Source organism: Ambystoma mexicanum, chromosome 1p (assembly GCF_040938575.1).
Source record: "Ambystoma mexicanum isolate Mex_15411 chromosome 1p, UKY_AmexF1_1, whole genome shotgun sequence".
NCBI lineage: Eukaryota > Metazoa > Chordata > Amphibia > Caudata > Ambystomatidae > Ambystoma > Ambystoma mexicanum.
The window spans coordinates 320,229,221-320,255,082 of record NC_090921.1 but is presented as its reverse complement, the minus strand read 5'-3'; the positions used below and the strand labels follow the sequence as shown (position 1 = coordinate 320,255,082).

At 45.8% G+C, this 25,862-nt stretch overlaps 1 protein-coding gene across 1 annotated transcript in view; it reads left to right on the top strand.

The window, feature by feature from the left end:
* The window catches only part of HCN2 (hyperpolarization activated cyclic nucleotide gated potassium and sodium channel 2), an 812,769-nt gene extending 788,660 nt beyond the window's left edge, over positions 1 to 24,109 (top strand). Inside the window, exon 8 of the mRNA XM_069647901.1 lies at positions 831 to 24,109. Coding sequence (XP_069504002.1) covers positions 831 to 1,795 — 965 coding nt within the window. The 3' untranslated portion in view covers positions 1,796 to 24,109. The remainder of the gene's footprint in view (positions 1 to 830) is intronic.
* Positions 24,110 to 25,862: the final 1,753 nt, after the last annotated feature.

The window sequence follows — 25,862 nt, the reverse complement described above, 5'->3', positions numbered from 1 at the left end:
GTGCGTTATATTTCATTTTAAAATGGTGGTCAAAGATATTCCTGTTTGGTACCACCTTTGTAAATGGCTGTGGAGGCAAGTGGCATGTTGAGAGTTTTAGCCGCACAGATAGTGTGATTTAAGCTATTTTTGGCCATTCTTTTAAGCTCAATATGACCATAATTAGGAATACTATGAGAAGAGGTTATGTCGGTTCGGCATCTTTGTAAAGCGATACACTTGCTAGAGGAGAAACTGGGTGAATGGCAGGTGAGCAGTGCTGTTCATGAGACATTGTACTATTCATAGGATCAGCCAAGAATCTGTCCCTGGGCCTTAGAGTGCCTTAAATCATGACATCAGAGATAGTGCTGGATCCAAAGTTAAATTTATTTTAGTGTGCCTGTGATGACCTTTAAATAGGCGTCAAGTGTTTCTTATGTAAAGTGCTCCCTCGTGCTCATAACATTGCATGATAATTTAATCAGGAGCGCGATATGAGTACAAGCAACCAATACGGGGCGTTATGCCTGCATTTGCCCTCAAATGATCAACAGCACCATGTGTTAATCCTCTTGGGACTCATGCATATTGTTCACCTGGCAAAGTTAACATGCATCGTTATGAGCCATGAGAAAGCCCTTTATGCACGAAACATGTGTTCACATTGATATTCCTCTAAGCCACCAGAACGGTCCGGGTGCTGAAGGCCACATTCTGGGCTGCCTTCTAGTCACAAATCCACACTCATTCCTGACTCGAAGACTATTCCCAGGGAGTGGTCCGCACTGTCTTACGTTCTACCCCTTATTCACCTCTGTCGATTTCTAACCTTCCTTCTGTCCCCACAGGTAAGAAGAACTCGATTCTGATGCACAAAGTTCAGCACGACCTGAGCTCGGGGGTCTTCAACAACCAGGAGAATGAGATCATTCAAGAGATCGTCCGCTACGACAGGGAAATGGTCCAGCATGCCGAGCTTCACCAGCATCAGGCCGGCATCTATACCCCGGCACAGCCCCCAGCGCCCTCTGCCATCGCCACCCTGCAACAGGCAGTCGCCATGAGCTTCTGCCCTCAGATGGCCAGCCCGCTTGTGGGTCCCATGGGTCTTGGCTCCCCTCGGATGATGAGGCGGCTGCAGTATGCACAGGCGGTCCCCAGCCCCTTCTCTGTCTCCCCAGGACTGCTCCAGCAGCCCCTACAGCAGCAGTCACTGCAGCAGCTCCAGCAGCTGCAACAGCTGCAACAGATGCGCTCCCAAGTCCACCCACAGCAGCCCACACAGGCCCCCAACTGCGCTTTTGCCTCAGCCGTGTCCAGCCCTCCTTCCCAAAGCCCCCTGGCCAACCGGACCTTTGCATATGCCCCCAGGGGTCAATCGGGCTCCCAGCTTTCACTGACACAACAGAGGCCCATGGGCTCTCCGCAGAGGCTGGCAGTTCATAAGAGTACGCAGGCCCTGCACACCAGCAGCCTCAGCCAGGATTCCCGCCCCCTGTCAGCATCACAGCCCTCCCTGCCCCACGGGGTTTCCCAAACACCCACTCACAGCCCTCCACAGTCCACCCGAGACTCGAGTACCTCCATCGCAGGCCCATCCTCTGTCTCGCCTGTGTCAGGTCCTCAAGCCGGCTTCAGGGGCACTGTCCCATCTCGGGTGGCCCTCGCTCATCAGATGTCGACTGGCTCCGTCTACGCAGCAGTGCCCACACCAGCGGGGGTGCAACAGGACTCCGGGAACAGCCGGAAAGACTCAATTGTCAGTATCCCGGATACAGACCCTATCAAATCCAGGCTGTCTTCCAATTTGTGACCTTGGCATCTTGTGCTGCCCCATAGGTAAGGCCTCTGTAAAGTCCCTGGTCGGAAGGGGAAGGGAAGAGAAGGCAAATGTGCCACACAGAATGGGGCAGCAGAAGGGAATACAACGAACCCTCCGCCCTCCAGATGATGCCTCCTCCCTCTCCCACAATAACAGGTGATGTTCTGGCCAAACCATCAGTGCCCACCACGCTAGACATGTCATGGCGACGACCTAGAAGCGGTAAAGTGTCACTGTGGCTGTTCAGAATAGCCCCATGCGGGCACGTCTAGCTCGGAGAGATGTTTGCAGCAGAACATGAGTCCATGGAAGTCATCCCCAAGGGTATCAAAAGTTGGAGCCTCAAGCTGGCAGACAGGGGCCATCCGTGACCAGTGTAGGAGTCCTGGTCACCGTTTTTGTCCTGGGGCTCATGAAGGGCACATCGTTCTGCTTAGGGGCTCATGTGGCTGCCATAACTGCAGCCAATTGCACCCAACTGTCACCAAAGGCACAGAGGTATCTGGCCAATGGCACAGGCCCTGTGGTTGACATGGGGTGACAAAGCTTTCCAGAATGTCAAAGAGTTTATCTTATGTGGGAAAGGCACACAAGGGTGAGACAAGGAGCCTTCTTAATTCTCTAGGATATGAAGAAACTTGGCAGGCCCGTGTGAAACAATTTTTGGACTGCAGGTCTCATCTACAAAATGAGAAATCAACAGAAAGCGTCATGTTGTCACCTTTTCCTGTGCTTCCTGGAGATGTAACATTTGAGTCCTCAGATTTTGCCCCCCTTCAGCAGGTGTGTGGTGCCATCCTATCACCTCAAGCGGAGACAGTGGGTAAAATCACTCAAGGCATGCCTCAGACATCCTTGGTGGTTCTAGCCCAGTGGTACCCCTTCACCGCACTAGATGACCGCAAGATCGTGCAGAAATAATGCAACTCACATTTGCTTCCAATTCCTAGCGTAGCTCTCTAAACCCAACTTGTGCATAGTGAGGCAGCGATCTTGACTAGCAGCACTGGAAATGACACCAAACACTAGGTAACATTTATTTTCTTAGGAGGTCTTCAGCCCATGCTGAACACAGAAACGAGAGGTGAGGACGTTAAGAGAAGTTGACGCGCGCGCGCGCACTTATGTGTGTGTGTGTGTCAGTCAGTGGCATGCTCTGCTCAGTGTCATCAGCATAGTCTCTGCCCCTGTGCTGAGACAACACAAGAGGTCTGGCCTTTACTTTGTCTAGATGGGTAGCCCCGTCTGACTATTGTCTGTAATCATAGCACTTAGCAGTTCTCTATGCAGACAGGGTGGCACATCCCAACACCACCTATCCACTGCACAGACAGGGAACACATTCAGACCAGTGCCTTGTACAGAATTGTTCTGTCTCAGCCAGTTTGGTAATCGGGTGCAACATATGGACTTCAGAAAGGGAATGTTTGTATGTTATAATCAAAGAGTACCTCCCTGCTTCCCAAAGGACCTCTCACCTAGACATTATCCTCAGTGACCCCTCTCCCAAGCCCACCTTACTGCTTCCCATATGACTCAACATAGGGGAAATTACCCTCAGTGACCCCTCACCCCAGCCCACCTTATTACACCTCATATGTACCCCCTTACCATATACTGCTTCACTACTACTCAAAGCGCCTCACACCATAGAGCTCCTTACTGGCTCCCTAGAAACCAAAAACATACTCCGAACCAACAACTATCCCCCAAACCATAGACCAAAGATAGGCCATCCCAGCACTCCTCTAATCCTCTGCCGCTAAGCACCCTATTACCCCCATCGCTTACCTTCAGCAAAAACCACCACACTTCTATCAGATACCCACCCTCTTCACAGACCATGTCACTGCTCTCCATCTGTCCATCCACACCATGTAGCCGCGCTACAGACCACCACACAGCCCCCTTACAACTGACCGCAATCAAACATGGAATTGAGTGAGGAGCAATGTCTGGTCTGGCCACCTGCTGGCAGCAATTCCTAATGGTTGGACCAATACTGCTGGGGTCGCCAGAAGGGCATCTCCATGTACCCTGCTTGCTCCACTTCAGAACATGCACGGGGTCCTACCCACTCTCATGTTATATTGTAGGTGTCCAAGTCATGGCTCACTCCAGCTCAAAATCTACCCAAGGCCAGATTATCGAACATTTGCACTGGTGCTAAACAGGTGATGCACTCCGAAGCAGTCTTGCACCACCCCATATCACTTAAGCATTGCTGTAATGGAGGGAACTAGGCTTGCCATTTTCCTCTGCCAGCGTGATAGAGACTGCAGCCAGCCGGCGGGGCTTACTCTACATTTACCCGGGACTCGATTACATAACATTTTGAACTAAGGCAAGAACATTGAGCAAGTCAAGTTTATCTATGTGTGTTAGCAAGTTTAAAACAAAACCACACAAACAATTCAAATCCAATAAAATGATGCAATAGTTTTACATTCTTGGTTCAGTGTTAGTGGAGATGCAACAAGTAGCATTTAAAAATGTCATAAAAAGTACTCCCAAATATAAAGTAAATTCCATGATTAAAAAAGAAAAAAAACATTCACTTGAGTATTACAGGCCATTCAGGCCCTTTTGAAGACTCCATTTGACTCGGGAGGATAGCTCAGGGGCAACAGAGCCACGCAGGTTCGGTCCCGGGGTGAGTGCTTAGAAGCCTCTGGGTATTAAGCGCGTTATAAAGAACCTATCATATCACATCACAACATAAAGAAGAGTCACTTCATGGTCAAGGTTAATCAGAGAAACGAGGCACTCGTGGTGCCTCCAGATTGTAAGTGAGAGGAGACATTGTGGTCCATGTGGCAACAGTATGTTGTGAAGCCCACTTGCTTATGACGTCAAAGGCTTCCCTCGCTGAGGCTCATTTAAACTGAACACAAAGTGAAGGGGCGAACGGCCGCTTTCTCGCCAATCACTAGCTTGAAAAAGGGCGGGCCCCAGTCATTAACGGAGCTCCAATCATGTGTGTCCAACTTTGTATATGGAAACGATTCGTGCGCGATTCTGAACTCTATGTAAAATAAGAAAATTGTCAGTTGATTATTGAAGGTCGCTTTTCGTATCTGCTTCACTATATATATTTAGCGCAGACCTGGCTTTGGGAAGCAACGGACTGGATTAGGGAGGAGTTAAAGGTGAGGGATCAGTGCAAGGCAGTGGGGAGCTAACAGTGGGTCAGACGGAAGGCGGGCAATTTGGCAGCAAGAGATCTTCAAGCAGCCAACTTCAATTCTCCTGGTAGATTCCCTGTTTGATTCCGACTTGCTTTGGCCACGGGTGTCTGAATGCAAGACAATAATGAGCTTTTTTTTTTTTTAATTATTAAGTTTATTGAATTTTATAGAAAACATACAAGCAACAAACTTATCAGCATTGTAATCGTAGAACTCATTGCATAGAATCCACACCCCATATCCATCCCCAACCTTCACAGAATCTAAAAAGCAAAACAGGCCAACTTATTATATCACATGTCATCCAAAAACCCACCCCACATATCATCAAACAATTTCAACTTTTTGTTCCTGCGAAGGATAACCTTCTCAATTCTGGCCACTTGCCTCAAGTCCTCCACCCATTCTGAACAGGTCGGTCTCTCATCACATTTCCATTTTCCCAAAACAATTTTTTTTCGCAGAATTTGTAGCCCTAAAAAACCAGCATTTCTGTGGATAAGTGAGATCTTCCACTTTATCATCCTCACCCAAGATGATAGTGTTATAATCAAAATCCTCTTGCAGTAATAGAACCTCTAAGCATTGGGACTAGTAGACGTCCCCTTCTATGACTCGGGTGTTTCCCCTTCCATGACTCGGGTGTTTCACGCAATACATGAGCCCCGACCAAAGCATGGCTGCCACAAAGGATGGCCTTTCAGACCTGCTTCTGGCAGGCCTTGAGTCCCAGAAGCTTGTGAAGGGTTCAGTACATTTATACTTTTAACTATCCATTGAGCCCCAAAAATCGACATTTCTGTGGCCTGGTCTTTCCTCGCCTTCTATATACTTGGAACCTGTGGGGCCGCAAAAGTGAAACCTCCCTATGGGCTGCCCCAACCCTTCATGAATTGGAGGAGTTTCCATCTCACGGGCAAGGCCTTGTGCTGCTTAACATATGCTTTGCTCACAGGACCTTGATATAGGCTTAGTCACTGTATCTAAAAAAAACACCTTTATTTAAACTATTGAAGTAAGCATGGGTGGCACCTTGAAGAAAAGCATTAGACTACTTGCAAATATGCAAATGAGCCCCAGTTAACCCAAAAATGTACTCCTGTGGGGAACCATTTTTAAATTAGTGCAGAGTGACAAAGATTCATTCTAAAGTGGCCCCACATAGGAGTAAAGTTGAGGGACCATTTTGGGGGCAAAACCCCCAAATGTACCCTGGTGTAACGCTAGTCTCCAATTTATCTTTTTGTATTGTTGATTACACGTTGGGAGGAGAGGGGGGTAAAGTTGCACCAGGGTTGTGTTGCATTAGGAGAAGTAATTAGGGGTGTGGTGGGATCAGCTGAGGGTGGGTTCGGGGTGTTACAGTGCATGAAGAATGTGCTCTTTAAGATAACACCCATGATTATGTCAATGTTTTAAGTACAATATGATGCATGACACCACGCCTTTAATAACGCTTTTGTTAGATTAACTTAATTTTTTAATACTGGCCTGTTTCTGAGAACCATCCAATCCACTTAATAGATGTAGTATTACAGGAGGGTTTAGTGCTCGAATGGCAGCCTGTTTCTCGGCAGCATCCAAGCCACTTAATAGGTGTGGTATTACAGGAGTAGTTTAGTTCTCTAATGCTTGCATGTTCATCAGAACCATTAAAACTGCTTAATTCATGTGGCTGTACATGAGTGGTTTAGTTATCTAATGCTCGCTTGTTTCTCAGCAGCTTCAAAGCAACTTAATAGATGTTGCATTACAATAGCGGTTTGGTTTTCTAAGGCTCGCTTGTTTCTCAGCACCATCCAATCCGCTTAATAGATGGGGCATTTCAGGAGTGATTTAGTTCTCTAATGCTCACTTCTTTGACAGCACCATCCACTCCACTTAATAGATGGGGCATTACAAGAGTGGTTTAGTTCACTAATGCTCGCTTGTTTCTCAGCACTATCCAATCCGCTTAATAGATGGGGCATTGCAGGAGTGATTTAGTTCTCTAATGCTCACTTGTTTGACAGCACCATTCACTCCACTTAATAGATGTAGCATTACAGGAGTCGTTTAGTTCTCAAATGCTAGCTTGTTTCTCAGCACCATCCTATCCACTTAATAGGTGTGGCATTACAGGAGGGTTTAGTGCTCGAATGGCAGCCTGTTTCTCGGCAGCATCCAAGCCACTTAATATTTGTGGCAGTACATGAGTGGTTTAGTTCTCTAATCCTCGCTTGTTTCTCAGCACCATCCAAACCGCTGAATAGGTGTGGTATTACAGGAGTAGTTTAGTTCTCTAATGCTTGCATGTTCATCAGAACCATTAGAACTGCTTAATTCATGTGGCAGTACATGAGTGGTTTAGTTATCTAATGCTCGCTTGTTTCTCAGCAGCATCAAAGCAACTGAATAAATGTTGCATTACAATAGCGGTTTGGTTTTCTAAGGCTCGCTTGTTTCTCAGCACCATCCAATCCGCATAATAGATGGGGCATTGCAGGAATGATTTAGTTCTCTAAGGCTCGCTTGTTTCTCAGCACCATCCAATCCGCTTAATAGATGGGGCATTGCAGGAGTGATTTAGTTCTCTAAGGCTCGCTTGTTTCTCAGCACCATCCAATCCGCTTAATAGATGGGGCATTGCAGGAGTGATTTAGTTCTCTAAGGCTCGCTTGTTTCTCAGCACCATCCAATCCGCTTAATAGATGGGGCATTGCAGGAGTGATTTAGTTCTCTAAGGCTCGCTTGTTTCTCAGCACCATCCAATCCGCTTAATAGATGTGGCATTGCAGGAGTGATTTAGTTCTCTAAGGCTCGCTTGTTTCTCAGCACCATCCAATCCGCTTAATAGATGGGGCATTGCAAGAGTGATTTAGTTCTCTAAGGCTCGCTTGTTTCTCAGCACCATCCAATCCGCTTAATAGATGGGGCATTGCAGGAGTGATTTAGTTCTCTAAGGCTCGCTTGTTTCTCAGCACCATCCAATCCGCTTAATAGATGGGGCATTGCAGGAGTGATTTAGTTCTCTAAGGCTCGCTTGTTTCTCAGCACCATCCAATCCGCTTAATAGATGGGGCATTGCAGGAGTGATTTAGTTCTCTAAGGCTCGCTTGTTTCTCAGCACCATGCAAGGACCTAGGAGTATTTCCTACCACAAACATATGCCCTTTTTTTCGTTTAAAACGTTTCAAAGTTTTGATGAACGTTTCATAGTACCAAACATCAGAGCAGATAGATTTCTTATGTGGGATTATTGCCACATTTGATCTATATCGCCACTAATGCCCCATACTAGAGCATCATGTGAGCAAGTATTTGGGTTATATCTATAGGGGTTCACCTAGGGGGAGACTTTACGTCCAATTTTTCAATTTCCGTCTGAAGTTACTTAAACTAGATCCATTTCACTTTATAGAAGTTCCATTATACACCACCAGAGCATGGTTGCTGTCAGTACAACTTATGGAATGTAGCGAACAGACAAGCATTTACAAAGTCATAGTCCAGGGTCATAATTCACGTTCAAAAGGGTACCCAGTACACTTAGCAGGGCTACAACTCTATATATTCTTCCGTTCAAGTGTCCTAGCAAACATGCATTCATAGCACCACCAAATACATCAGAAACCGGGCTGGAGGAACAATCTTCACCGTAATCGCCCCCACCCTTTGGAACGCACTGCCACACAGCATAAAAGAAGAACCCTCATACCAGGTCTTCCACAAAAATATCAAAACTGCCTTGTTTAACAAATATGACTAACCTCCGTCTCCATTGTATCAACTGTAACAACTGTACTCTGGACACCGTCTGCTCACACACCTGTTTTTTGATGGCACTGTAATGTAATTTACTAGCGCTGGGATACCACCTGGTCCTGGGCGCTATCAACAAATGTAATAAATAAATAAATAAAGCCTAACAGCAGGATAACCCACTGACACAATAACTCTGTTTTTCTCAAATCCCTTCACTGCATACGTTGTACCCCAAATACTCCACGATGTCTTCCAAAAATGTGGATTTCTCTATGCACAAACAAATGCCTAATCATCATGGTCAGTCAAGACTGTTTCCAATGTGCCCTTGTGGCTCACTTTTTCCTCCCTACATATCAGAATGTCATCTTGGGAAAGTGAGGTAGCAGAAAACAGAACATAGCTCAACATGGTGCATCCACACGCTCCAAAATGTCACCATGAAAGATGTTAAGGACTTCAAGTCTTCCTGCAGCATGATCTAATGGCATGCATTACTCATTTTGAGTCAAGTCAACACACATGCATTGCTCAGGATCAACACGAATTCTGAGATGCTGGTTATGGAGCAGCTGTCAGTCACTGGTGATTTCTCTGTTGAGGCTTCAGAGGTCCACACATCATCTCACCCCGATGGAGTCACCCTTTTTGATGAGAATCGTAGGGCTCAGCCATTCTGTGGCCTCAACTCGTTTGATTGGTTTTGTTGTGGCAATGAATCTTTGAGACCTTGTCTGGTCATGGCCGGGAGTGCTTTCACCTTGCATAGAGCCGGTACAGGTTATGTATACAGACGTACTTTGTGGATGTACTTTGTCACACATCCCACACTCGGTTTGAACATGTTACTTTGTTTGATTACTGCCTCCCCCAAGGACTCATCTTCATTCTCGAAAGCTGCTCTTCACTACACGGATCCGGTTCATGTTTCAATTTCCTCTGTTCATGCAGGCCTACTATGGCTGGACCCCACTCAACCACATAAGCTTTTCTGGCGGTGACATGCTCTATGTTCTCCATGGAGTGCATGTAGCACGAGCATTCCAAACACTCTAGGCTTTATTGGCATTTTGTTTTAGCAAACCATCTCCACGCCCATCATGACCTTCTATTGTTTTAATGAGACAACTGTGAGATCAGACCCAGAACCTGTAACCGGTTTAATTCTCTGCGCCATTAATGTGCACCACAGTGTGTTTTAGAACTCATCATTGAGAGCCAACATCACTTTTTCTGCATTTTCATGTCCATGCTCGACATACCCTCTTTCCGACGCATTCCTCATTTGTATCTGTGACGGCTTTCAACACATCTTGAGGATATAGCACCCTGCAACCACAGTGCATAAAGAGCTGGGGAGTTGCCACATGCATTTGGCTGCTCCCTTGTAGTAATCACTACAAAGAACTCATTTTCTTGTTAGGAAAAGTGAATTCAATGTTATTCCTTTTCCATAACATCCTTTATTGTTGCAGGTCCTGCATTTTCATAATTTCCTCAGTGGCAGAGACATGAGCCAACGCATTTCGGTCCCTCAGTCCTTCATCAGGACAGTCTCTGATGCTTTGCAGGGAGTATACCAACATTGTATACCCTTGTCTTCAGAGTGTGAATATCCAGTTTGTTGAAAAGTGGCTGCTTATTTCTGCAAGGTTCTCATTGAGTTTTTGATTGTAAAAGTGTAGTTGGTTTGCAGGGATATTTCCGTACACGCTGAGATGATTCCGCGTAAGGAGTGTGTTTAAAGTGTGGTGACAGTTACCCTGCAACCACAGTACATGCACTCCCTAGTCCGCACTGGGTATTTACTGTTCTTTGACATCTGGAACATTTTAGTTTTGTGTTGTTGCTCCTCACCTAGCCCTCTGCATCTCTGCTCTGTGTTTTGCTGGGCATGAGCTGGAATTGATTCGCTTTCGAGTGTTTCGTTATTTCTTTGCAACTGCTTGAGGTTTCTTCTCTTGCACGGACTCATCTAATGACAACTCTTTGATTTGGATAAACCTCTCCTGGGTCTTTTTCTTTGAACTGCACCACCAGCCGTTGTGTCTGCAGTCTCCCCAAAATGACATGACATTGCTAACTCATAAAGACTGATGATACAAGAATCTTCTACCAGCTCATGGACACCTTGCACTCTCGTGTACAATTCAATGTTGTGTAAAATAACCTTTTCCCTGCTGTCAAAGTGGTTGGCAAGCCTCCTTTTTGCTACTCCAAATACACCATCACCACCCCCCTCATTGGTATAGGGTACTTCTCTCAATCCACTAAATATTCTTTGGTGTTAAACCACCAAGTTATTCAACATCATTGCTTTCCTCATATGCGGGGCATAGTCCTAGCCTATCATTGCTCCTATAGAGCAGTGACAGAAATGGGTTCAATGGAAATGAAGACTTTCCTGGGGATGCTGAAAACTGCAGGGCTGGCATAACTCCCTGCAAGTTTGGTGTTCAACCTGCACCTTTCCGTTGCGTGCTTCCTGTAGACGTGGGCACTGCAGATCCCATCGCTCGTCACCATGGTAGTACCGCGCTGTAGTGCTGGTACGTTCCAAGCAGAGAGAGGCAGCAGACTGTACTAAACTTTATTACCCATTGCAGCATATACTCAGTCCACATTTGTGGATGGAGGAGCTGCATGAAGGCAGGCAGCGTTTGCATCTGCTCCAGTCAGGGCTCCGTCCATTTTTATTTTCATGCCTTCTGCTCACACGCTCTTCTTCCATGCTTCCGTCTTTCTCACCACGTAGGGTCCCTTGTGCGCAGGAGTAGTGCACAACAAAAGTCTCTGGTTGTGTATTGCCTCAAATATTTTTAAGCACATAAGTTGGTGAAACACACAGTGCGAAATTTCATCATGAGGTCATGTGACCCACCCCGACCAATGATGTTCATCAATATTCATTAGAAAATGCAAGAATAGTAAAGCTAATACTTTGGAAGCAGCTGAGGTTTCAAGACGTCTGTTCCTCGTTACATTTCTCCCTCAAAAGGAAAAGAGGACATGATTATGCCCCCCAAATTAGTGAGTAAAGCCTTTCTGGAATTTCCATTTGGCTGGTTCTCAGAGCACAACTGCGGGTTTTGCATCTTTCTTCACTACTTGAGAGGAATTTTCTTCTCATTTGCTGCCAGCACCGAACTATGGCTTCTCGACGCTGACCTGTTTCCATACATCCTAAAGTTTCCATAATATCATAACCCACATGAAATTCCATCTTCCTGTGTGATGCAAAACCACACCCACTTTTTCACCATCAAGCTCCCTGCCGCCTTTGTGCTCCTTAACTCCAGCTTCTTGAAACCATTTAAAGCTACTGACCCTCTCTGACACCAGCAATCAGCCCCATTGAGTCCCCCAGCCAATCATTTTCAAGCCAACCAGGGTCTGTCAAAGCTTACCACTCCACAAGCCTAATTTGGCCACTTGCTACCCTCCAAATTCCCAGATTGCCTGTAAATGTGTAACCCACCCTGACCGTCCTGATTAGTTCTCAGAACAGACTCCTTTCGAGCCCCCATCTCCTCTGATCTCCCGAAGCCTCCGACACTTCTACTCCCCAAGACCACTGATCCCCAGACCTGCTTAATATCCGATTCACCCCCAAATCCACTGTGTACCCGTGTGCTCCCTGGTCGCAAGCAAGCCCCCTCTCCACTTCTAACCCACTGACCAAATTTCCAAGTCCACGAACCCCTCTAGACCTCCTGATCTCCTCCAAGTGCAGGAAAAGGTGACAACTAGCTTTTCATTTAGTAGAACTTAGATTAAAGAGGCTTGGCAATGTTGCCTGTGAGCTCAAACTAGAGGTGAGGTTGATCCCTGTGGGTGAGGGCAGGACGGAGGGGCGGGAGGGGGTGTTGGATTCCTGGGGCACAGAGAAATAGACTTATGCTGAGACTGTAGTCCACTGCCAGCTGAGATGGTAGTGCTCTCTGTATTAACCAATCACTGAAGACCAAAGTCGTGTTTCATGTCTCGCTTCTGCAGCCATTGAAGTCATATGGTACATGCCAAACGACCGGCGACATCATAGAAGCCATATTGTGTACTGATTGTTAAGGAGAAACGCTAACACTGTATATTATATCCAAAATATTTCTATGTAAGGGGGGGGGGGGGTGGTGTGTGTGTGTGTGTGCGCGTGCGTGCGTGCGTGCAGGTCAGCGCAGACTCGTGCGTGCGTGCAGGTCAGCGCAGACTCTCTGGAAAGCCGCAGGCAGGATTCTCTACTTAATGAGTAGATTCTAGGCGGGGACAGGAGAGATGAGCTCCAATGGTCGTACAGTATCTGATGGTCACGTGTACTCACGATATGCCTGAAACGCCTATGCAGGATATAGACAGTGGCGCCATGCCCTGCTGAAAAGCCCTATGCTTTTTTTTGGAAGATCAGTATGAACAACTTTCTGTATTTGCACTCAAAAGGTATGAGAATATGACAAAGTCCCACCCGTCCCAAGCCCTGGGCAGCTGTGTTTGTGCACGTGTAAATGTGTGCGTATGTGTGTGAGCACATGTCTGTACGTGTGTGTGCGCGCACCTGTGTGTTTGTGTGTACGTGTCTAGTCTGAGCCCATGTATTTGTGCAGGCAATCTAGGACCATTCGATAAGCTGCCAGTTTAGTGAAGACTCCAGAGTGATGGTTACTTCAGGCCACTAATTGTTAAGGGACGTTTAGCCATGAAGACTAATCCCAGGTATAGGCACAATGTACTTAGACCACCATGGAAAAGTTATCTATATATACAGATTCCCAAGGTGAGGATCCCTGGTCCTACTCAGAGGAAGGGGTGATGTGTGTGTATACATCTCCCTAAGGACAAATTCCCAGGTGCAGGTTACTTTGTAAAAGACTCCCCACTGAATGGTTAACTCCAAGGCCAAACTACTTTTACATAACGATTCCCAAGACCAGTTTGCTTCAAAGTACTCTCCATGGTGACTTTTGTCCTCTTATCCAGAAGACTCTCCGCCATACTAAAGGCATGCTCTTGCTGGTGCAGAAAGGTACCTAAGCACTGATACACAACCCATGTGCATGTCCTCTTCGTGGCTTAGGCCATGTCTCCTCTCAACACATCCACCAATTTTCAGAACACCATTTCAAAGGGGAAGCAGAAAGGGTGGGATGAAGAAGTGGCAAGGATAAGAACAGAATTAATGAAGTATGGGAAACAACCCAGCGGCCAACAGAAGTCTTGACTTTCTGCTTTCTTCAGGAAGGGACACACACATCAGAAAAAGACTGTCTGGGAAACAGTGCAAAGCGTGTTTGTTCAAAGTAATGAATACGTGTGTAGCTATCTATGTACATTTTAACAACCTGGTGTCTTAAAACATGCCCTGGAAAGCTTTTGCTGTTAGCTGCTCTGCCTGTGCTGCCACAACGCTACCCGCAAAAATGGCTTTTATGGATAACAATGACACTTCTAATCTAAGGAAAATAAAGAGGTGATGGTTGGGAGGTGTAGAAATAATATTAAACCTCTGGCAATTGCTCTGGGCAACCCTCCAGACCATCGTTCTTCACCTGCCAAGTCATTACAGAAATGGGAAGACCATATGCATATCAGGCTTGGTCCCACCTCCAAAGGGCAGTCAAGCCCGAATTGCTAGGTCACATCCCTTCTGCACAAGCCCACAAGCATACCAGACATGTTTTGGTCTCATCAGTGAGGAATAGCTCGGGTCTCTAGGTCCAGCAGGCACGGGACCCACGTCTGATCGGGGTGATAAAGCAAAACAAGAGAGGTGACGGCTGGAAGACTTAGAATTCATCTTAACCTCTGACATTCTTACCTTAAGGACATTTCAACCCACAAACCTGTACATTGGTATAGTCTGCAAAGGACATGGCCAAGTTGGATACTGTCAGGATTAGAGAGGGCGCCACCTTTCTTGTACTTCACGGTTAATGAATGAGACTAAAAACACAGGTTTGCCTCTCTTGAGGCAAGAAGTTGGGACTCGCCAGTTTCAGCAGATTTGATACTTCTAGCAAAAGGCCAGCTGATGCAGTAAGAAGACAAGGAGAGGAGGAAGGATGCATAAGAGGAGGCAACGTCTGATTCCTTGCCTCATAAAAGGCAAAACGCAGCAGTGCCAGGTGGTCGCCCAGCAGGCATGAAACAACTGAGAGATGCTCCAACCCATCTTTTCCATGGGAATGAAATAATGAAAGTTTTCAGTATTCCGCAGCATTCCCATTGGAGAAATAGCTGAGGTGTGATTGGTAGTGGTGCAGTCGCCCATGGTGGAGCTAACCTATCACACCTACTCGGAGAGTTCAATATTTTCCCAGAGAAGGGAATAATCCACTCTTGGGGGCAGAAAGGATGGTGATGGTGGGAGGTGAATGCATACAAAAGAGATATACTTGTGTTTGTAGAAATCCCATCACACCTGCGGTTCGAGATGCTCAAGATGTCATTGCATCACCATTTCTCACCATGTGCACGGTGGGTGGGAGCAAGAGTCTGATTAAAGGGCTTCATCAGTAGAGATCTTGTATTTTATGACTTGACCTTTTTGACGTCCACTTTGTCACAAAGAGTCTTCTGACCTATATTGATAGCCACATTCGCCATGTCCTTCTGCATGGGTACGAGTTTTAGGTCCAGACAAAGCACTGCATCATCATTCAAGATAAAATGGAACCTTGTTCGGGCAACCTGCTTGGGCAGTTCCTTCCTAGTCCACATACCAATCGAGTGCCTGAGCTTGAGCTGTCTGAAAAGGGGAGTGTGTGGTCTCTATTTTCCAGGTAGCATGCAAAAGGGGATGGTAGATTTGCCCATGAAAGGGAAGCTCTGATCTGGAAAGCAAGAGAATCTGGCAAAGAAGCAGCAAGAGATGAGGCAAATACCGTAGATGGGTATTATTGTGGCTCCAAGTTCTTCAACAGTAGCCCTCGTAGGGTGGTACTTCAGTTCCCAGCTCTGCGAGCCGGTGCAAATTCTTCTGTAAGCAACAGGCCAATCTGCTTCCATTCACTAGGCACAGGAGCCCTCACACCAGGGCAATGAGAGGAAGATTGGCCTCCTGCTAATATTCTTCACTGGCACCCACTGATGGGTCCATGATCTGATCCATCATCTGAAGAGCACACCCTGGGATCATCAGTGAGTCTGCTTTCTGGTTTGCATGAGTGCCCTCTTACATGTGTACATCACTGGCACCATGCAATGCAACGGATCATTTAACTAATTCCTAAACCTGTGATCAGCATGTCCTGCACTTTCCGCCAAGTAGAGAGCAGCCTTGGAGAGTGTTTGGGACTTGTGTCAGGGACTTGAGGAGAGAGCACCTCTGGGTAAGCCATGGTAAAGGCTGTTTCGCTCGTCATGCGTAGTGAAGCGAATCATTGACTTAGTAGGATGGTTGATCCCTATCCCATCCTAGAGGACTGAAATCAAGCACCCATGTGGCGGGAGGGGGAAGAAGGGTGGTGGTGGTGGTGGGAGGGGTATGCATATTAATAGATGCACACTTCCGTGTCTGGAAACACCAGCAGTTTTGCAGGTCAGATTGTCAAGGGGTCATTGGACCATTGTGGAGGGTTCTTGACGGCACTGGCACCAGGGGTGTTGCTAGGTCTGGAAAAGATCCCAGGCTACGCTAATGTCAGGACTGTCGGGACTCGAAGCTAGCTAGCCTTTTCGTTGTAGCCCCCAATGTTCAATGCGGGGCTATAGCCCACACAGCCCCCCACCCCAGCAATGCCTTGGCGTGACACTGCAATGCAACATAGGATGTTGGGCATTCTATGCACTACTTGTGTTGATCACTATCTGGGAAATAGATTTTGCAAGACCCACATTCCTTTAAGCTTCTTCCCAGCGTCATACAGCAGTGTCCGGAGCAAGGAAGCCTACAGGAGTACCCGGTGTTCCAGGAACACTTAGGAACACACTTAAGCAGGTGTGCCATGAACAAAAAGGGTTCTTTCCCTTTGTCAAACAAGACTAAACATCTGGATTCCGTGCGACAGAGCTCGAGTGTATGTGGAGCGGCACGTACACCTGCTCTTCAGAAATGCAAAGGAACACACCTGTGCTGTTTGACTTCGCTGTTCCCTTCCAGTACTGAGGGGACTGCCCCATTAGTATGGAGGAAACCAAATGGGGTCGTTTCTCTTTGCATACAGCTCTATGGGGGACATACGGTCTGAAAGTACAGAACACAGGAGCTTCACGGCTGAATCTACAGATACACAGGGACAGGTTACCTGTCTACACAGGTCCTTCGGGAGATATGTACACATACCACGGTGCATGTTATCTGTGGGTGCAGATCCTTAAAGACAGATTACTCTTTACATAGATTCCCATAAACAGGTGACCTATACTGACTCCCAGGCATATCGCACTTGTACATACAGAAACCCACGTTCATGTTATCTGCTTACAGGCCCATATAAATTAGGGAAGATGGCTTTCAATGCAATGGAAGACTTGTAAAGCGCTGCAACGACAGTTCAGCAGAGCTTGCATTTAGGGCCTTTCAGTACATGTACTGGTAATCCATGATGGGTTCTCATAAATCCCCATTCATTGCAATGATTGAGAGGTGCAGGGCAGCCATGATGGCTAAGGAAATGTTCCCTTTGTGGCAATGGAAAACATGTGCAGAACAGCCATTATGGGTCAGGGAAGTACTACGTAGGGCAATAAAAGTTGCCCATTACTGTGTTTTACAGAGACATTACAACCGACACTCAGCGGATGACGATGTCCACATCCACAAATTGTAGTTCTTTTCTGAGATGCGTGAACGCTTGCTGGAAAATTCCACTGTCATATTTAAACCGCAGTTGTTTTAAATATCACGAAAACGAGAAGAAATATCCATGAAAGGAAAAGGGCTTGAGATGAGCACCTTTTGGCAAATCATCTAGTTTGAATGTGCACTTGTGTAGCACACACTCGGCTCCTTGACGGATGTCCTCATGCACCAGGGCCAACTATTTAACATTCCTGCAATTTCTGAGCTTGACAGCGCCCATCTGGAAATAGAAATCCTTTCTTGCCAGAGTGGAAAGTTCATCATTCCAAAAGCGAAATGATGCAGATATGTTTCTCTCTCTCCCATAGTTTAGGCTAAAGCAAGAACATATGCAGCTTCTGCACTTGTACATCCCTCACATTCATTTGGTTGAAGACCTGAAGAGTAGGAAGATTGAGTTGTATTAACAGAGGCTTCTAAACCACTTCCTACACAGTGCGCGGAAGAAGGTCTTTAAGGTGGCGCGTTTAGTGTCTACAAATGGTTTAGCATCTAGGAAAATGGGTATTTCCTAAAAGCTCTTGTTTAATCTTGGAGAAAATGTGTGCCTTTGGGGGGATCATGTCTTCTGGAAATCAGTGTCTCTTGAGGTAGGCGATGTGTAGTGGAATCAGCATCACCAAGACCATCAATCAAGCCGTGTATTTATAGAATCATCCTGACTTGGGGGAATTAATGGCGCTTGAGGGCACTGGTGTGTTTTGAGGGAATCCGCATGTTTTGATTACATATATGTGTCTTCAGACAGTTGGTGTGTCTTTGGACCAAACAAAGTGTCCTGTGTGAATCTGTTTACCCCGGGGAGTTAGTGTGTCTCAAGGGAAGTGGCGTATCTTGAGAAATTGGTGTGTCTTGATGGACTTGGTGCCTTTTGAGGTAATAAGTGTGTCTTGGGAGAGCCGTGGTGTTTTGAGCGAAACAGTGTGTCTTGAGTTGGTTTCTAATGGCCTGAAAGTTTGTCCCTTTTTGATTCCTGGGGTTGTCTTTGTACCCCATTAGCTATGTGCCCAGAAGGTCACTGTCTTGATAGAGGGACCAGTACCTCAGTGACAGCCATAGGTGCCTCATCTCTCTTCAGTCCGGGACCCCTGCACTGCCCCACTTGGCGCTGCACCGTGCAATAGTGACTTGAACATGCATGCAGACACCTCTGCTCTTGCGCATATCCAGAGCGTGATCTGCTCACCGCAATAATGTACGCAGCCTATTTGACTCAAGAAAGCTCTCACCACCCCCGGCCTGAAAGCTAGGGAGGAGAAAAAGGCTTTCGGCTTTAGTCTGAAAAAACAGCACTTTATATTTTGTCGACATTTTCGCTGAGTTGTGTAGATTTCAGTGTTGCCGTAGGTGTCAAAGCAAAAACCTGATCGAATAAGAACCAATATTGGTCCTATTTTACGGGGAGGGGGGGACTATCTACCCTTTTTCGGCTCTTCTCGTCAAGTGAGCATGAAAAAAAAGCCGGATTCATGGAATTATTTGCGTGTAAAATGGGAATTTGCGGGCCATTCTGCCCGCAAATCCCTGTTTGACGAATGGGGATTTGCGGGCAGAATGGTAAGCAAACTCCAGATTTATACCCCAAAAATTACATGAATCAGGGCCTTAACCAGAACTCATGGTTGCTGAAAAGTACCCATAATTCAAGACAGATGCTAAAAAAAGAACTCCAGAAGACCCCTTTTTAAATGCAGCAAATCCTCCTACAACCAACCACCTTGCTAAAGCTAATCTAATTATTAAATATGATAAATTCCATATAAGGTTTTAAAAGCATATTCTCTCTCTGAGACATTACAATATAGAGGGACCTTGCTATGAGTAGATAATAAAGGGTGAATTTGTGGGAGGGGGAGGTGGCAGGATGGGTGTTGATGAAAAGTGGAGGGATGCCGAGCCTCGTGGGAGCTTCCACTTGTTGGTTGGAAGCAGAAGGTGCTTGCAACCTGAGCTTGGGAAGGCAGATAACAGACATGTTTCGCGTGGCTGTTTCTAATGAGATGATGTTTTTTGGTCCCACGTGAATGTATTTGTACTCCAATTTTGAGGCTCCGGGGGATGCCTGATTCTGTATTTTAGGCCTTGCTTTTGGATGCCTGATTCTGTATTTTAGGCCTTGCTTTTGGAAAGTACTGTATAAGAATTTTCACCCCAAGATCGACTCTTGAGAACTGATTTTTCTTGTGTGGCAGAAAGTGTGGCGGATTTGGTTTGTTGGTGTTTTTTCTACTGATGGCAGCGTTTATTCATAAACAAGAGAAGCGAGGCAGTATTTGCACAGCTATTTTCAAGATTTGATGTTTGGGTGGCTGTTTTAAGGAGGTGCTATCTGTGGTGTACACTAGTGAGAGGCACATTTTGAATTGATGTTATGCAAAGGCAGGATTTGCACAGCTGTGTCAGGGAAAGGAGGTAGAAATTCAACGGGCGTTACAAGGAGATTGGTTTTTTGAAGGTGTTCCGAGGTAGGATTCAAGGAGTTATGTTTATGAGCTGGGTGTCAAGCGGGTGAATTGATGAGGGGGAGTTGAAGGTTTCCTTTCAAGGGGTGAAGTCAGGGGGCATTGGTATGAGATGGGATTTGAAGGAGCTTTTTGATGAGATATATTTCGACAATAGGGGATTTCAAGGTGTCTTTCCATCAGCTGTTATTTGATGTACTGAGATTGCCAATGGAATTTGACGAGATGGGATTTGATAGAATATTATGATGATATGGGATTAGAAAGGTTATTTTGAGGAGGTTGGATTTTAATATTTTTTTCATGGAAGTAAACATTTAGTGGTGTGTATTTTGAGGTATCAACGAACCAAGACTAAGTTCCACTGAAAATATATCTGAACAGGGATCACAGTAGCTAGATCTGTTCCCGGTAATGGCTAGGCGAGTGCAGCTTGAGGTAAACACAATGTGCCGATTTCTGCTCCTGATAATGCAACCACATATGTTCTATGTGCCACCACTGCTACACAAATCACTCAATTTGAACTTTTGATTTTTTTAAAATTCCATGTATGTGATAAGAAAATATATACGCCTAAGTGCCTGTATTTGCATTGTAAAAACGCAGTGCACTATTTTACACCCTGAAACAGTCATTTGCCATGGTGAAGGTCTGTAATTCGCAGGACCTAAACAACTGCCAACAATAGAGCACTTGTGGTGAGCGGCCCCACTCAAGTTGGTGAGGTTTTGCACACACAAGTCTTGGACTCTCATGTAACTTGCAGACGTTGCTCTTCCATTCTCACAAGCATTTCTTATTTGGACAGTGAGTCTTTAATATTTCTTTATATCACATGCATTCATGCATCCTAAAAAATAAAAAAAACACTAAAGTGCAAATTGACAAGTGAGCTATTTAGATAGAGGCAGCATCACCCATTGTTTACAACTGTGAAGCGCCCCACAGATCTAGTCACTGTTTGCCGACCTCACATATATTTCCTGAGGAACTAAATCCTGGTCTGTAGATAATTGGTTCCAGTGGTACTGCTAAAATGGAGGCTTGGTCAGGTGATCGTCCCACTGGATCTACTTTCAGAGTCTCAGAACCCACTACCCCTCTCCCCACTCCCTAACCCCGTGGCCTGTAAAGTAGTGAAATGGTATTAACCATGGCCCATGAGGAGAGCTTCCCACCTCTGGCACCATAACCTGGAAATGACACTGTTAGGTGATGTTTATCACAAGGGGTATGGGATACTTGTGATCCCCACCCTTGTATTTTGGAGAGAGGTAACATCTGATGGACGACTTCGAGCAGGGCGGGATTCAAGAGGTGTTGTATCTCTGGTGACTCAATCAGGGACAGTTTGCCGGGTTGGCCTTAGGTGGGAGCATTAGCGGGTCGGTGGACAAGGGAGAATTTGGTGAACCCTACCAACGAAGCGTTTTTTTGGGGTTACTTCTAAACCGAGTGAGAGGCAGGGCTTGTGAAATTATGGGTGGAGCTGGCAGCTTCTCACTTTGCAGCTACCCTCCTCTCCCAAATGATTTGCACTGTTAGGCCGACTGCCTTGTTGATGGGAGGGGACTGGCAGCATATGACCGGTCTCCCCTCTTAATGTGTAATATGTCTCAGTGCTTTTTCTATGGTGTCTCTACTGTCTGATGCTTGTGTTTGAAATCCTCTGTGTGCTGTGCTTGTAGGTGTTTTACGCCAATCTTGCACAGGCTTTTGGGGTGGAGAACCAACACCCTTCTAGTCTTGTCTTCTGTTGGAGACAGGACCATTTGTCGAGCAGTATTTATTTTGAGGGTGAAAGTAAGGAAGGTGGCGTGTAACCATCATCCATGTTCTGTATTTCAGCACAAACTGCCCATGTTATATACTCATGTTTAAAAAAGTATTTTAACCTGAATTTTTCTCAGGGACTGACCAATGAGAGAGGGACAAAAGAAAATCCGGAAAAACATGGAGTACTAAACAAGAACCATTTGTGTGGTAGACACACACACACACACACACTCAAGGCTGTTCATTGGGGTAATATGTGGGCATGGGGAGGTTTATATATTGTATGGCACCATGTACTATTGGGGTGGGTAACGGGGTGGCAGAATGTTTTTCAGTATTGCCCATATTCTAAAAATGCCCATGAGGACAAGAGGATTGATCCATGTTCCATGAGCTGGAAGTCTTGATAGCCTCCCTTTAATCACGAGGAGAGAGTCTTCAGTCAGACAATGGACTGGTTTCTTAACCTGCATTGCAAAACATTCTGGGGCCTGTGTCCATCTGGAGAGAGCTCACATTAGCTTACTGGATGTGGCAAATGAAGGACTTGGTAACGAGAAGGTGAGGACATTACTTATGCTGCTAGCCAATCAAAACAAACACAGCCACAGATCCTACTGCAAGTGCTGAGGACAGATGCTGGGAGTCCATCATTGGCGGAAAGACATGCTATTCATTAGCCAATTGGCTAAACAGTATATGCTTTGTGGTCCCAATGGAATGGTGCCAGCAGCTTTTTATTTTAATGGTAAGGTTTTTGGTCTTGAAAAGGAGGACCCTTGCCAAATGTCAGATGGTTAACCAATCACAGCCTTTTCCGCCACCTCAGTTTTCATTTTGGTACTTGCAGAGCTGCATTTTAATGCATGACAGTAAAACTACACAAGCCAGAATTCCGTTTGACTACACAAGCCAGAATTCCGTTTGAGGTGACTGAAAGCTAGCACTTTCTGAATATCTTGCACCCGGCTTGGTTTGACCTTAGTTAAGGCTACTGGACGACTACATATCATGGAGAACACCATGCCCATATCCTGGGCTTTCCTTTTTAGATTCATTGAATTCTGGATGTTGTAGTTTGGGGTCACATTAACAGATCGAAGTAAACGCAAAGTCTCTGGTAACATGGAATCCACCTAATCTTACAACTCTCTTGACCTGATGCTGGAGATATTGGTGCATAGCAAGAGGAGCTGGGGACATTCAAATGCTGACAGATCCCAAAGCTTAGATAAGTAGACAGAGCCCAATGGTGCTGCAAGTTGAAGTGCAGAGCACGACACTTGGGGGGCCTCAATCATCAAGACCATGTAAATTAACTCTTTGCTGAAGTTCCCAGGAATGTTCAAGAGACCCCAACATGCTTTGCAATGGATGTTAAGACTGTAAATCCACTACTCTCAGATGCCTTGCATACCCCCTGTACTCTACTCCAGTTCAGGAGCCCTCAAGTGATCCCATGTTAGGTTTACACATTCTTATGTGGTCTTTACTTTCTTGCACTTGTACATTTTGATTAATAATAGGAGGATCAAAAGCCCAAGTACCGAGATTACCAAGACTAAAACCTGGTCTGGATATACTAATGAATACTAACATGGGTCGAGGGGCGTGTTCTGCAGACCTCAGAGTAATTTACAGGTCAAACCTGGTTTGCAAACACACAACCCTCCACTGATGATTTCAAGGGGAAAAACCCCATCGGGAGTTTCAGGTGGTAGTTGTAAAAGCAGAACAGGATTCGGATTTCACACTCATGATCACTCGAAAGGATGCCCTGGAGCTTGGTCCCATACTGTCCCATGGGCATCTAATCATGCCCCTAGTCCCGGTGGTTCTCTAAGGGCATTAGAGCTAGGCTGCCCTTTCACTGCCACTAAGAGACCTAGCAGCCTCGATCATGGTTTCTGATGAGAGCTCCATTGCTTTGAAATAAGCGCTCAACTAGCGGACAATCAGTCGCAAAAGAAGAAATCCATGTTGATGTGTTTGTACTGATATTTATCAATGATTGCAAATAAAGCTACCCATATGCTACTTACATATAGCCAATACTATAAAAGGGGTGGCCCAGGAGCTGGCTAAGTATTTAGACTTTTCTTGCCTGGCCCCTTTCATTTCTGAATGTATAACTGCCCATGAAGTCAATTCATTCAATTATATATATATAAAAACCCAAATCCAGTCATGAAGCAAAGTGCTCGCAGGTGCGGGCGGGCTCTTATGTCGTTGTGTGGCTACTGAGTCATATCATCGGCTCCTCAGTCAGCCGGCTGCTGCCCTCCAGGTTTGTGGGTCTGTGTACTGGCTGTGCAATAAAGGCGGAGCTTTGGCAGAACACATTTTCTCTTCGTGTCTCTTTTGTTCTTTTTCTGTAAATGTATATATTATGTGATGGGTAATTTGCAAAGTTCTCACTGGTTGCCACATAGCATTGTAGCTGCGTGCTGAGGTGTCGGTAAACTGTGGTGTGACACTGCATGACTAATGACAGTGAAAAAGATACATTGCAGGTTTCTAGTTACAAGACATTTTCAAGATGGTATCCAGTAATATAATCGCTGGAAACAACATTGAGGGGGACTCGATATTTTTTTTAAGGCGCTAGCCAACACTTCCCCAAATATTCTAGGATTGTAGTTTGATTATATAATTGCACCAGTTGTAAAATATGATGGGAAGTATGTTTAGTGCCTTAAAAAAATATTGAGTCAACCTTGATGTTATTTCCAGTGATTATATCACATACAAAACACAATAAAGTGATACAGGACAGGCCCTCGTGAGCATCGTGCATCATTGCATCAGGGTAGAAGTCTCCCCCATGCCCTACTCTGACAACATCATTATGCCTATTGATATGTGCTGGGCTGCGGTCTGATGTGTGGTGACTCACTAGGTTTGTACCTAGTGGTGTTGTATGTGTGTTGTGAGGCCGCATCGTTTGTCGCACATTGGGCTCTGTGGTGCACGTGGCTCAATGGGCGATTGGTCATGGAGGCCTGGCAAAGCGGGGTGGCTGTATGCTCTCTGGGCACAGGTGCAAACCTAGGTCCAGGCACTGTCCGGTCAAATGGTCGAAAATAAAAGATCGAATGACCATTTGATCGAAAGTCAAATGGTTGAGAAAAAAAAATCGCATTTTTTATTTATTTATATATATTTTTAGTTTTGTTTGGTTAAAAAAAAATGTATAAAGAAAAAAGGGGGTTGGGGTGGAACCCCCCCTTAAAAAAAACATTATATAAAAAAAAAAAAAAAAAAAAAATCGACCATTTTTTCGACCAGTTGACTGTCGATCAAATGGCATTCGATCATTTGGTTTTCAACCAGATGACCTAGAACCGGTCCAGGCACTGAACAGGGTGATCGTGATGGGTCTATGGGGATCCAGCAGGGACATGCGCCCCTCCCAGGATTTTTGCATTTTATTATTAGGGTATTTATTGGAGCACAGACCGAGCTTCGGGAAGCAAAGGAGCACTTTACAATCATAGGGGGAAGAATAAGGTACGGGAGCAGAGAAACAAGGGAGTCGGGCTTTAACAACAGGAGAGGGAGGGCAATAGTCAGCAATGGATCTACCAGTAACCAGGGGAGGAAACAGTGGGGATTCGATCACACAGTCTCCAGTAGGGTGGGGACTGGACAGTGTGTGGACCTATATGTTAGGGAAGAGACATTCCTTGAAGAGGAGGGTCTTAATCTCCTTCCTTAACTGTAGAAGTATGGGGGCAAGTCAGATGTGGATGGGGAGGAGGTTCCAGAGTCTTGCAGCGTAGACACAGAGGGCTTTTAACCCTTACACGTTGCCTCATTTGTAATTTTCTGCCTTGACAATTTGTAATGTACATTATCAGCACCAGCATTGACAAAATATGGCAATGGGTACTCAATTATGTAAGGACAAAAAGGCTTGGATCTGAGCAGCTTCCATGTGTGGATAGAAGGTATGCGATTTCCCACTGTGCCTGCAAATGGGGAAAGCAAACTTTCAGCGGATTGCATCAAATGCGTTTCTGGAATACTGGGCTGGAATCTTACAAATGGTTGGTATCAGGTGCTCAAAATCCAATGTGTCCAATTGAACT